Consider the following 13,150-nt stretch of genomic DNA (forward strand, 5'->3'; position numbering starts at 1 on the left):
AGTGGGAGGAGTTTTTTTAGATTGAGTTATAACTTGGTTAAACCGTTTATTAAATATAAAAACAGATGATAAAATATCATATACATATTAAAATCATATTTAAATTTTGAAAATAATATATATATATATATATATATATATATATATATATATATATATATATAGTTTGTACATTCATAGAATAAGTATTTAATTTTATATAATTCAAATCTATAATTTAAAATATATAAATTGTATTACAACTAACAAGTTAAAAGATACAAACCCTAACAAAAAATTAAAAAAATAAATAAATAATTAATAAATAAAATAAATTAATGAAGAGGTTTGACGAACCTCTCAAACGACGTTTCTCTTGTGAGTACTGAGTACTATTGGCTGTAATATTAGGGTATATAAGCAAGCAAGCTTTTTTTTTTTTTTTATTGTCTGTCGTTAGGAGCGTGAGAGCACAGCAGTGTACGAAATGCCTCCGCGGCGGTGCACGGCGGCGTATTCGGCAGTGGCGCAGATGGGCAGCAACACGAGCGAGAGCGACGCGGAGGAGCTGGTGATGCGGTGCCTCTCGTGCGAGGAGGAGTACGACGTGGACGACTCGGGAACCTGCAGGGAGTGCTACCAGGAGGCCAACGAGGCCGAGGAGGAGCTCCGCCACGAGATCGAGGAGCTCAAATCCAAAGTCTCCTTCCTCACTCTCCCCTCTCCCAATCTTAACGCTTCCACCGCCGATGTCGTCCTCGTTCCCGTCGACGACTCCGACGACGCTCCCATTCCCGCTCACAAGCATCTTCTGGTCAGCCAATTTCTTCTCTTCTCTTTCAATTGAGACGAAGCATGCGTGTTGCTCTCCAATTTTAAGTGGTCACTGTATTTTTTTCCGGCAAATGTTTAGTTTTTCTTAGTAGCAGGCATCAAACCCGCGACCTTTCCCCCTTCCCTTCTTTCTTAACCTCTCAACCAACCTTATATCTCCGGTTTAAGTGGTTACTGTGATCACAGTGTCCGTGGTCTGTGATTTAGTTTTGTCCAATTGATTTTTTCATTGATCCTCGTTTGTGCTGATTTTTTTTATATATACGAAAAATTGAAGTTATGTGTGAAAGGTTTATGAAATCAATTTGTGATTCTCTAATGAACCATGTGTATGTAAGCTATGGTCTTGCTGTTTTTTTACCTGTGTGGATTAGGTTTCATGCGTATCTGGCATATAACATTTGAATTTAGAGTAAACTGTCAATTAAATGGTCCTTACAGCAGAATAAAATTACTCAAGTAGTACTAGAAGTTTATTAGAAATCATGTTGAGGATTCCCTTAAATATTGAAAATTCCTCCAAATTAGTCGCTGAATTTTACTGAAATACAACAACTTAGGACTCAACTGATAGATATTCAATACTTTAGGAACTACTTAAACAATTTTTAGACTTTAGGGTGTCTATTTAGGATAGAGGGTAATAGTTTGAGAATGAAAATGGTGGTTTATTCTTTGAATTTATGAATTAAATGATGCAGCTTTTTTTTTACTAGTTCAATAATGGATGTGATGATTTTGACTGTTTGATAACTGAGAGGTGAGAGCAAATAAGGTTTTAGGCTTTTAGGAGCTATTTTGAAATCCATGCTAGGGAGGTGAATAATGGCCTGTTTGGCAGAAATTTTATCTTGGGCAATTGCACATAAAATGCGGCGTAAGGCATGTTTTCCTGAAGGGGGGAAAAATGCCTCCGTCAACTGACCCTCTGATTCCTGACAGCTAAAACAATCAAGATTTAAGTTGATGACAAGAAACTTTTACATTGCATGCCATAGTATACTAGATTGTGTTACCTATCTTGTCCAAAATCAGGGTAGGAGTGAAGTAGTAGTATAATATGCTATAATAATGATCAAATGAGTTGAGAAACAATTTTTACCAAGGATATGTATGGCTCATGAAAGGCTATAACTTTTATTCGTACTTTTAGTTTTTTCTTTCTGTTAACTGAACAGAAGGAAATGCCACCTAACTTGTTTCCTAATCCAAAATTTGGCCTTTCTTCTTATTTTTGTTTTTGTAATTTTCTTTAAGAAATGCTTGACAATGGCCTGTGAATTGACTCTGAATTTGTATGCAGATTAGATTCAAGAATCTTGTAGTTCTCACCACATTGAATTGGACTCAGTTCGGATATGTAAATTGATTAACAAAATTTAACACAATATTTTTATCCCTGACTGGTTTATTTAACCAATAAATGAGGCAAGCATCACAAATACTTTGGATATTGCTTTCCGGTGCAGTTAGGCATCCTTGATTAGATTTGCTACATTGATGTTGCTATGATTTATTCTTGTGTTTTGGCTGTTCTTGATGAAACTAATGATGTTTTATGATACGATTAGGTTAGTCGCTCTCCTGTTTTCAGAGCAATGCTCAAGAATGATATGACAGAAAGGCGGAGTGGCACCATCAAGATTTCTGACGTATCATATGATACCCTTCATGCTTTTGTTAATTATTTATACACTGCTGAAGCGTCCCTTGATAACGAATTGGCCTGTAACCTGTTGGTTTTAGGAGAAAAGTATCAGGTCAAGCATCTCAAGACATATTGTGAAAAGTATTTGATCGCCAAAATGAATTGGGATAAAGCTATTTCTAACTATGCCTTTGCATATCAATACAATTGCAAACAATTACAAAGTGTGTCCTTGGCAGTGATCTTGGACCACATGGACTCGCTCACTCAAAATGAATGTTATGCGGAGCTGGTGGACACTAATCCTCGTCTTGTTGTGGAAATATATGAAACATACATTGGCAGGCTATTAAATACTGCAGGCGCATTTTAGGTTATAGGAACAGAGCTAAGGAAGCTAGTGAAATCATCTTTAAGCTGGGGTTTGATACTTCAGTTGGGATTATATTCTTGATTGGTAATTAGTCTGTTTTAGTATTTTAATTGTACATTATCATGCACTAACAGTTAAACATGCAATTGGACCTAACACCTCTTTCATTATAGTATTGTTCTTTCTAGATTACCTTTTGGCTCTTGGTAGATTGGATACCTGGTATTATTAATTTTTATTAGTGCAGTGATTATGGATGGAGATTCCTTCTTAGTGTTACTACCGTTCAAATGCCATATTTACTCCTTTAGTGCCCTTTTTGCTGACTGACTTCTTTATGAGGAATAAGAAATATAAAAAGATATGGGTAGAGACATTTATGGAAAAAGGAACAAGCGAAACGAAACAAGCTAATGAGATATACTTTCTAAATGAACTAAAAAACTAATTTTTTATTTAAAAATAATTCAATTTAAGCCCATTTAAGTAATTTTTCCTTGCCACCATTTTCTTCTTTTCTTTCTCTCACGACTGTCGAGTGCTTCATTTCTCTGTTCAAATAAAAAAAAAAATGTCCCCTTTCTAATGGATTTCTTACGTGCTTGGCTCCTTTTTGTTACAATCAAAGGAAAGAAAAAAAAATGCTTCTCTTATGTGTTGCCTCTGTTTTATTGAAAGAAAAAGTGAGACTTCTATCCTTTCCTGTGCTCGAACACTATAACACACTAACACTATATATAGACTGAGTGATGTTTAGACCTTTGTGTTAGACTATATATTAAGTCAGAGTCAAATTACTATGTTGAGCCCGGACAAGATAGAATGATCATCCACAAAAACTCGCCCAAATTATGTTTGAACGAGAAGGGGTGACACGAAAATGGACCACAGGAAAAAAATAATGGATAGAAATTATGTACAAAGAACAAACTATAAAACAACAGGAACAAAAATATACAGCATGAGACACCGAGACAATGATTTCACTTGCTGTAGCTTATAAACAAAACCAAAATTGCGATTACAAGCTTTGCTATATGCGGAAAGTAAGCTCAAAAGATCATGACTGATGTGGATAACTCCAATGAAAATTCTTCTGGAATTATATATGTACAGTGTACACTGATGTGGTCTCTATTGGGCCGAGCCTTATGGGCCGAGTCCATTACCTCACACGGCGGATCACGGGCCAACCGACCCGACCTGGAGCATAGAGTGCACCTAGTTATATCCTTAGTAGTACTTTATCTTATATCCCTCGAAACCTACCAGATCTAATCTAATCATATTTTACCTAATCATATGTTACCTCCCAGAATCATCCTGATAACATATGATTAAGTTTTACCATAATTAAAGAATTACTACATAATTCACACTCAACCAAAGAGTAAGGGTAAAACACACTTTTATGCTCTAGAGTAAACAACCTCTAATTTTAACAAATGAATCCTATTCTAAAACAATATATAATTAATTAAGTTGGTGATTGATAGTATAAATTAAAATTTTAAAGTAGTGTATATTTTAGAGGGTAAAATTTAACTATAATAATTAATTAGATACTTAAATATGTTTCTGAACAACTTCACTCTCCTTTTCCAATATAATGTTTTCGTTTTGCCTCGTTTGTATTATTGTATATGTCTAGATAACCAAAGAAAAGGAAATCTTTAACGTTGCTGCTTATCTATCGTAGATAATTTGTCAGATTGATATTTAAAAACTTAATGCCTTTCCATATGCAATTGAAACAGAAAACAGAAGTTCAGGCCTAATCATATTCATTGAATGACACAGAAATTTAGGCACATAGGAGACTTTGCCACATTTATTTTCTACAGCAATTAAATATCTATCGTATCTAGCTGTACTACTTTGATGGTTGACGCGGCCAAGAATGCAAAATTAGCAAAAAATTAACACTGATGAGTGTTGCGAGGGAGAGAGCAAAAAATATTTTGAAGACAAACATATTTTTACCATAACCCTTCACATGTCAATAAAATATTTATAAGAGAATTTTGGCAAACTAAAACTTAAAGTATTTTTATAATAAATTGTGTCAAACCAGCAATTATTTTTCATAAGTAAAAAAAAAAAAAAGAGTCTGCATTCCTCAAATTAGTTCATGTTAAAAAATGCCTACAAGCTTGCAAATTATTTCACTAAGACTTTTACTAGTTGCTCAGTTTCGTGTTCGCATCTCCAAGTTGGAATATTTGAGGGTTTACATGGCAGCTCAACTATATGTATATTTGTTAAACAATTAATTGTCAAATTTCTGTATATGTAATGTCATGACTTCATGCATATGTAGAATTGATATATGTAAATATCCATTATGGTGACTAGTTAAACAATTTGTCAAAGAATGGGAACTTCGCAGCAATGCCAACAGACGATGCACTGGTCAAACCTGTCTATAGAGTACTTAAGAATCAAACACCCAATAGCATCGAATTACTTTAAACGACCTTTAGCCTGTTTTTGCCCCTCCTTCAAGACTTCAACATTATTTGGTGCATATTAAGTAGTCCTACTAAAGGGAATTGCTGTGGTGGCGGGTCCAGGACCCCAAAGGTTAGTGGAGGCAAAGAAACTTACTTGCAGCTAGAACTATTGACAAGTTCAAATCCTTCCGATCAATATTTTTAATAAGACTAACAAATTATAATATTTATCGATAAAAAAATTAAATTTAAAGAGTGAGAAATAAAAAATTAATGGGTTCAAATATAATAAACTTGCTAAAGGGAAAAAACACAAAAATTCAAGACGTTTAAATGCAACTAATTAAACTTAGGGATGCATTTGCATACCCTGAATTATATATATAGGTATGTCAATGGAAAATTGACTACTAGACTTGATTTAATAATTTTATATATATATATATATATATATATATTAAATTATTCAAAAAGTGTGTTTGAATATATTGCAATTATTACATAAGAAATTTAAACTTTTTCAGGATGGAACTTTTTTAATCATAAGTCAATTCATTATTAAATAATAGTGCAATTCAACTGATAATTGATCAAATTTAAATTCTCATTTTATATATGTTCGTGGCACCCGAGCCATTTATTAATGCTAAAAAAAAAGATAAACCGTGGAAGGAAATGAATGGGTTATAAAATTTGAGCCATTTTAAAGCTAACAGATAGATCACAGAAAGAAAATGAAAAGATTTTAAAAAATTTGGCAAGTGGTTCAAGAAAAATACAACTAAAGAAAGTTATTGAGGGTACAACTATACAAAGTTGATTCAACATTGTACATGGAATAATATGTTATATATATGGCCACGATGACGTTGAGGTTGTCCAAAGTAAATAATGTCACCTAGAGAATGAAATTTGTCGTAAACTGAACTCTCATGGCCGACGTAGATGTAGATCATATTCAATGGCATGCGGATTTATGCAGTTATCATGTTTACGCATTTATGTAGTCATCACTAGCCATGTTTAAATCCTTAAATAAAAGAATATATATTTAGATGATGATTTATATTCAAGAAAATAAATTATATATCACGAATATAAAATAATTTTATATTATCATTCAATTCAATTATAATTTATAATTTATTAATTTTTATAATAAAAGTTATATTATAATAATTTATAATTAGATGTCAGTCTAAAATTATTTATGAAGTTATTATAGTTACATAATTATGTGTAAAATCTTAAATCAAATTTATATAGATCGATTGTCCTTCCTTCGTATATATCTTGCAGAGCAAAGAGTCTCCTGACACTACTGTATGTTATTTTAGTTTAGTTTATGTATATTCAATCTTGTTTAATGATTTTTTTTACTATGTAAATACCTAACAGGGTAACACTAAGATTGTGTTTGAAAATAAACTTTTCCTAACATAAACGGACTTTAATTCAACGAATAGACACTCTTTCTTCTATGTTTCTTGTCTATGAAAATATGAATATCTATTTTTGAATTTCAAATAACAATTCAAACACATGCTAAATCAATTTTCAAATTTTATGAGAGTAAAAATATATAATTTAGGGATTTGGCACCTCTAAAGTGAGGAGTGCACTTTAAAGGATAAAGTACACTCATAATCATTGATTAGAAAATTAATGGTTAAAATCAAATACTGTACATGTGTAACAAAATCTAAAATTAATTACAATCTCAACCTTAATTTCTTAATTAATGGTTAATTGGTTATCATTGCACTTTGTTCTCTGAAATGCGGTCTTCACATCAAAGGAGTTAAATTCATAGTTTAGTACACAATAATAAATGACTTCAACTTTTATGTAAGAATAATGTAAAAAAAATTACACAGTAAATTGGTAAAAACCTTGGGCAGTTTAATTAGTAAACAATAATATTAGGAATGATTTTTAATGTAATTATTAATATAAAATTCAATAAAATAATCATGATAATTTTATTTATTTAACAGTATAAAAACCTTTATGTTGTCAATATAAATACTATTTGTTCATAATTAATTTTTCGAATAATATGGTGTATTTGCCATCTATACACTGCCCATGGTTTATAAAAATCCAATAATTGATATGCGGGTTATTTCTAATATTTGGGAAATAAAGATTAATAAAAGATCTAGCAATGTCAATGTTATTGGTTTTAATAAGTGCTAGCTTAGACTTTTATATGTAAATATATAAGAAGTGATCCTTTCATTGATATAGCTAGTTAAATTAAATGCAATAATAAATTTTGCCTCTAGAAGATGGCCGAATTTGCCAGCTGCCAGGTCATTTTATAATAAGTCGTCTTTGGTATTTTTTTTTTTTAAAGATGAGATGAACACGAGAAAAACTACAATTAAAGACTTAAAGTTAACACAGAAATTTTTTTTTCTTATTTTTTGTAAATGTGAATAAATTAAAAAGGTTAACGTAAGCCCCCCCACCACACACACACAGCCATTTATAAGTCGTACATACTCTCAGTTGTGTAAACGGAACTCTTAAACATATGCTGATTATGCATCTTTACTTGTATTTTTAGAACTCTTCAGCAATGTAGAACTGCTTCAACTAATTGTTTTACTTCTTTGTTAATTTTCATCCAAAGAACTAATGGAATGAGAATAAAGAAAATGAATTAGAGGAAAGACATAATAATTATATATATTTTTATTTGGTTAAAGAACAAATAAAAGAAAAAAAATTAATTTAATTTCCTTTCACTTTTTTAGTTTTAAAATCTATTACCAAAAATATTTCCATACAACTCAACAATTAATTTTCCACCCAAAATCTATTACATTTTGAAAACTATTTCCAAAACAGGTATTTTGAAAATAAAAGATAAAAAACAACCGACAAATATTTTCTTAAACCTCCTTTTCTAGCTCATCAAGAGCACAAATCATCATGAAGTAGACTTAGTATCGATGGAACTTCATCCCGTTGTGACTGTGTTGGTTTTTTCTAAGATTTATTCACAATATATAAAAAAATATATATAAAATTGGATTTGAATTCCTTAAATAATATTTGATGTTGAGATCTTATAAATAAATAAAAATTTAAGAGAAAACATCCTATCAGAAGAGACCAATCAATAATTAACATAAGAGACTAGTCAATAACATTGCTAAAAAAATATTTTTTTTGAAAATAGAAATCAAATGATTCCTGAACTTTTCTTTTCATTTATTTTCTTTTTAATCTAAATTTAAAAAATTTTCTTTTTCTTTCCTCAAAGTTAAAGAAACAAAGGAGAAGTATCTTGATAGTAGCATGGGCTTAATTAACTAATATAAACAACACTAGGCATACATCGAGCAGAGGACATAACCTTAAAAACACACATAACATGATTGGTTCAGAGTGAAGAAGTTGAGGCCATAAAAATGATATTGTAGAACAGAAAAGCACCCATAGTATTATTGATTGAGATGGAAAATGAATTGAATGATGAATATATTCAAGCTTTGGTGAGCAACATCATGGTCTTGAATTCCTGAAAATCAAGGCGACCATCGAAATTGGTGTCATAGAAACGAATCATGGTTCTGCAATCCTTGGCATGTGTTTGATCCCAGAAGCCAAGCCTCTTCAAGACAGACTCAAGGTCTTGGCTTGTGATGAAACCATCTCCGTCCAAGTCAAACACCTCAAAGGTCTTGGCCAGGTCGCTCTCCAACTCACTTCCTTTGCTCTCTCCCTTGTTCTGCTCCGATATTGAGTTGTAAAAGAACAAGAAATCACTGAAACCAAGACTTTTCTTTTCCACAAGTGATTCCAACTCTTCTATGCTATATTGGGAATTGCCCGTCATCTGAAGCAATCGATTCAGTTCCTCAAGGCTCACCAATCCGTCGCCATTCACGTCCACTTTCTCAAAAATACGCTTCAAGTCAGTTGCTGTTAGGAGACACATATTTGCAAATAACATCAATTTAAAAGCCTGTATGAATTTCTGCTCTTATTATTACTCACCATAACTCTTAACACTTGTATGTATATATATATATATATATATGCTATTTTATGTTGGTTTTCAAAATGTGTAATTAAATAACATAGGAAACATGCGTGGATGTTGTGGTTTCTATTTCTAAAAGTTGTCCTTTGTGTACGGGAATAACACATTTGGTCTACGCCATGGCAATTTGTGCGAAGTTTCGTAGCTTTTTCTTTGAAAGCGACTCATCAAGGTTCTACCAATTGGATATGTCATACTTTTTTTTTTTTTATCAAAATATATTATGTTCTACAATTAATCTCCGTGGAAAAATTTTGTTGGGATTTGTCATGTGTGAATCCATTTTTTCACACGCTATTTTCTATATATACTCACTTTACGTTCTTGATATATTAATTTTTTCTTCTCTTTTCTATCAAACTATTTGTGCACATCTTTTACCTTCTCGCCTCTTTCTTTTTTCAAGAGTTGCGTATACTTTATTAGAGTGTAAGATGATTTTTTTTTCTTCATTGATTGAGCTACAGCGACATGTGAGTTGAGCTGGTTTTTCGGTTAAGTCAACTATAAAAAAAATAAAATCCAAACCAAATGGATCAAATCGACATTTCAAGAAGTAAACCGGTGTTCGGGGTGAATAAACTTAATTGTATTCATTAAGACTAAGTGTGACGTGATATCCTCAACGTCATACGGGTATAAAATAAGGTTAAATTAAGCATAGTTTCATGATTCATATTAGTCTTTATAATATGTTTAAGAAGTAGAATCCAGAATGAAGTTTAATTTTCTTCTAGTTTTTGTAGTTTGAAAATCATTTTTTTATTCTTTATAATTTATATTTTAATTACTTTTTAGTCTTTATTATAAAAATAAAAATAAAATAATTAATTATAAATTAGTTATCAACTATTTTTTATTACAAATCATTTTGTGATAAATTAGTTACGGATTATTTGTTAATATTTTTATAATTAATTGTAATTGATAATATTGTTCATATTTTGATGATAAAGACTAAAAAAAATTAAAATATAAAATATATAGACTAAAAAAATCACTTTCAAAATATAAAAATAAAAAAAAATTAAAATATAAAATATAAAAACTAAAAAAATCATTTTTCAACGGGATTAAAAGAGAATTAAACAAAATATCAAAAAAGAAATGTGATGCGCGTGTCATGCCTACCCTGGTATCTTTTAAAGAAGAGCACGTGTTAAGGGTCGTTTGGACCCTTTATCATGAGGATCCCGTGTCTAATTTTCGTTGGATAAGAAAAAAAATAAAGAAAATTAAAATAAAAAAGAAAAGTAAGATTCACACCTAATTCATTATTTCTCTCCAATTTTTTGGCGATCAAACACACAATAACGTGTGGAATTGTTAACACAACGGTTTGCCAGACATAAACAAAGTACTAAGAAAGGATGGATAAAGGCAAAGAAAATAAAGAAAAATATATATTTGTGTGTGGAAGTAATTAATTTGAAGGAGAAAAAAGTGACAAGTTTATTTGGGAGAAAAATGTATCACATCATTATTTTATTTAATTGTTGAGTTAATTAGAGTTACTAAAAATCAATAAGAGAATCTTTCTGAGAGATCATGACCAATTCAACTATTTTATGGGTGATAATTATATTTTACGAACAAAATTATTTTTTAATTTATTAATTATGGTCTTTGACGGAGAAAAAATACGACATGTTCAAGAAGTAAGTTTTGATTGAAAAAATTAAATTAAAAACAAACTAATTATAATTAGCTTAATCTAAGTTTGAAGTGAAATAAAATAATTATTTAAATTATTCCGCATCAAATTAATTAATTTAGTTTGAACTATCTAGTTTATTCAATTTGTTTAGAAAAAGTGTGTGGTAGAAAAAAATTGAATCTTCCCTGTTGTTCGCTAAGAAGTGTATTGAATGAAATAAAAGAGGGGTTATTTTATTTGAAAAATGTTCTGTTTTCAAATTGGTATTTTTATTTTGAAAATTTATATAGAAAAGTAAAATTAATAAAAAAAATATTTTTACTATTTTTTCTGCGCAAACTTTAAAATAACATAATGATTTTATGATTAAAAGTGGAAACCAAAAACATTTACCCAAAGATAGATTTTTTTCCCCGCTTCTATTAAGCATTTTCTTCGCACCTAAGACGTTTTCACTTTTCACTGCTTATCAATTTTCCGTGTAAACACATGAAAAACTAATAAAAAGTGGTTGCTCAAACATCATGAAATTTTCCTCCATTCCTTGTGCATGATCTGCTAATTCATCCGCACACTTATTTTTATTTTATTAATGATATAAGACTAGGTTAAGAATTTCAATGTTTTTAAAACTTTGTAATAATTTATATGTTTTTTAAGTTTAACAATTAGTCAATTACTATGTTATGACTTAAAAACAACACTAATAATTACTCACAAGCTATAAATTAAATGAAGTAAATTATTTAATTCATGACCTAAATTAATGAGCTAATATTGAAAATATAAACATTAAAATAAATTCAATATTTAAAACCTAATCCATTTAATTTTAGCAATTAAACAAACAAACAAACACGATGAGTTTAACTTTGCTTTTAGGACTTGCCTTGCCTTATTGGAATCAGTTTTTATAAGAAGCATAGACATAGTTCATTTTACGGATGTCGGATTTCCATATATGATATCTATACTCAATTATTTTAACGATTTTATTTAAAATTGTGGGGTTATGCTCGTATTAAACAGGAAGATTTTTTTCGTATTAATTTAATTTAGTGTAGCTTAAGTTAATAAAAAAATAAAATGTTATTATTTTATATTGAATATATGAAATATTTTATAAATTTCTGTTTTATAAAGTCTGTACGAGATAATTAATTTTATATTGAAAATAGTAATGGGTTTAATTTTCATTTAAGTCAATTTATACGATTTACTTATGGTAAATTCTTACAAATTTTCTAGTACCAAAAGCACTGTAATATGATCATATATTGGAGACCTATATGCTAACCACAAGAAAGCATTAAAGGTTGTGTTTAAAATTCTTTGACTTTTTAGATTTACCCATCTTATAAGAAACTTGTTGATCGTATTCTTAATATACTTTCCTCATGTTAAAGAATCCAAATTACTAGATTGAAGATCTAAATATTGAAATTGATTCGATGCTTGGCTTAACCGCTAAATACTAATGACTAATTTGAGAGAAGAGATTTTTTTTTTATAAAGAATACTTTGAATATATTCTTAAATTTTTAATTGATATTACTGGTTTCAAACAAAGATATTAAAAGTATTTTACACATATTTAAATATAGAGGATAAACAAACAAAGATATTTATTAGTGTTTTACACATATTTAAATATAAAGGGTAAACGTTATAAATGAGACATTCTGGTTACTCAATGACCATGTTTAATTTGAATTGAAATTTTGTTAATAAATAAACTTTTAGTTTTAAATTATATGACTAATTTGTTAGAGATTAAAAAAAACAATAATTCCAATGTAAAATAAAAGACAAAGGTTAATTTATGTTTTTCTTACGATTAATTTATATTTGTTTACAATCATAAAAACAATTTTTTAAAAAAGTAACAACTGATTTTATGAAAGTAATTCGAAATAACTTATAGTTGTAATCAAAATTTAGATTTTTTCAGCTTCTAATTAATTTTGAAAAACTGAAGCAAACACATGAAAAACTAATAAAAAGTGGTTATTTTTTTAAAAAAATAATTCTTGAAAAAACTGTTATAAACAAACACACAATCTTCAATATCTCATAAGAACAATTTTTCTGTAGGTTTAAGAATAATTCATTTTATTACATTAGGACCAAAGAAAAAAGAGTGAAATCT

General features: G+C 29.5%; 2 protein-coding genes across 2 annotated transcripts; one reads left to right on the forward strand and one right to left on the reverse strand.

The window, feature by feature from the left end:
* Positions 1–410: 410 nt before the first annotated feature.
* Positions 411–3,095, forward strand: LOC114410376 (BTB/POZ domain-containing protein At4g08455-like). The gene is made up of 2 exons (XM_028374302.1): positions 411–793; positions 2,385–3,095. Exons 1-2 carry the CDS (start codon positions 467–469, stop codon positions 2,832–2,834), a joined length of 777 nt encoding a protein of 258 aa, XP_028230103.1. The 5' UTR covers positions 411–466; the 3' UTR covers positions 2,835–3,095.
* Positions 3,096–8,581: 5,486 nt separating this feature from the next.
* LOC114410377 (probable calcium-binding protein CML44) lies at positions 8,582–9,318 on the reverse strand. Its single transcript, XM_028374303.1, has one exon. The coding sequence runs from the start codon at positions 9,252–9,254 to the stop codon at positions 8,784–8,786; it is 471 nt and encodes a 156-aa protein (XP_028230104.1). The 5' UTR covers positions 9,255–9,318; the 3' UTR covers positions 8,582–8,783.
* Between the last annotated feature and the right edge of the window lie 3,832 nt (positions 9,319–13,150).

The sequence above is a fragment of the Glycine soja genome, chromosome 4 (assembly GCF_004193775.1).
Source record: "Glycine soja cultivar W05 chromosome 4, ASM419377v2, whole genome shotgun sequence".
Classification (NCBI taxonomy): Eukaryota; Viridiplantae; Streptophyta; class Magnoliopsida; order Fabales; family Fabaceae; genus Glycine; species Glycine soja.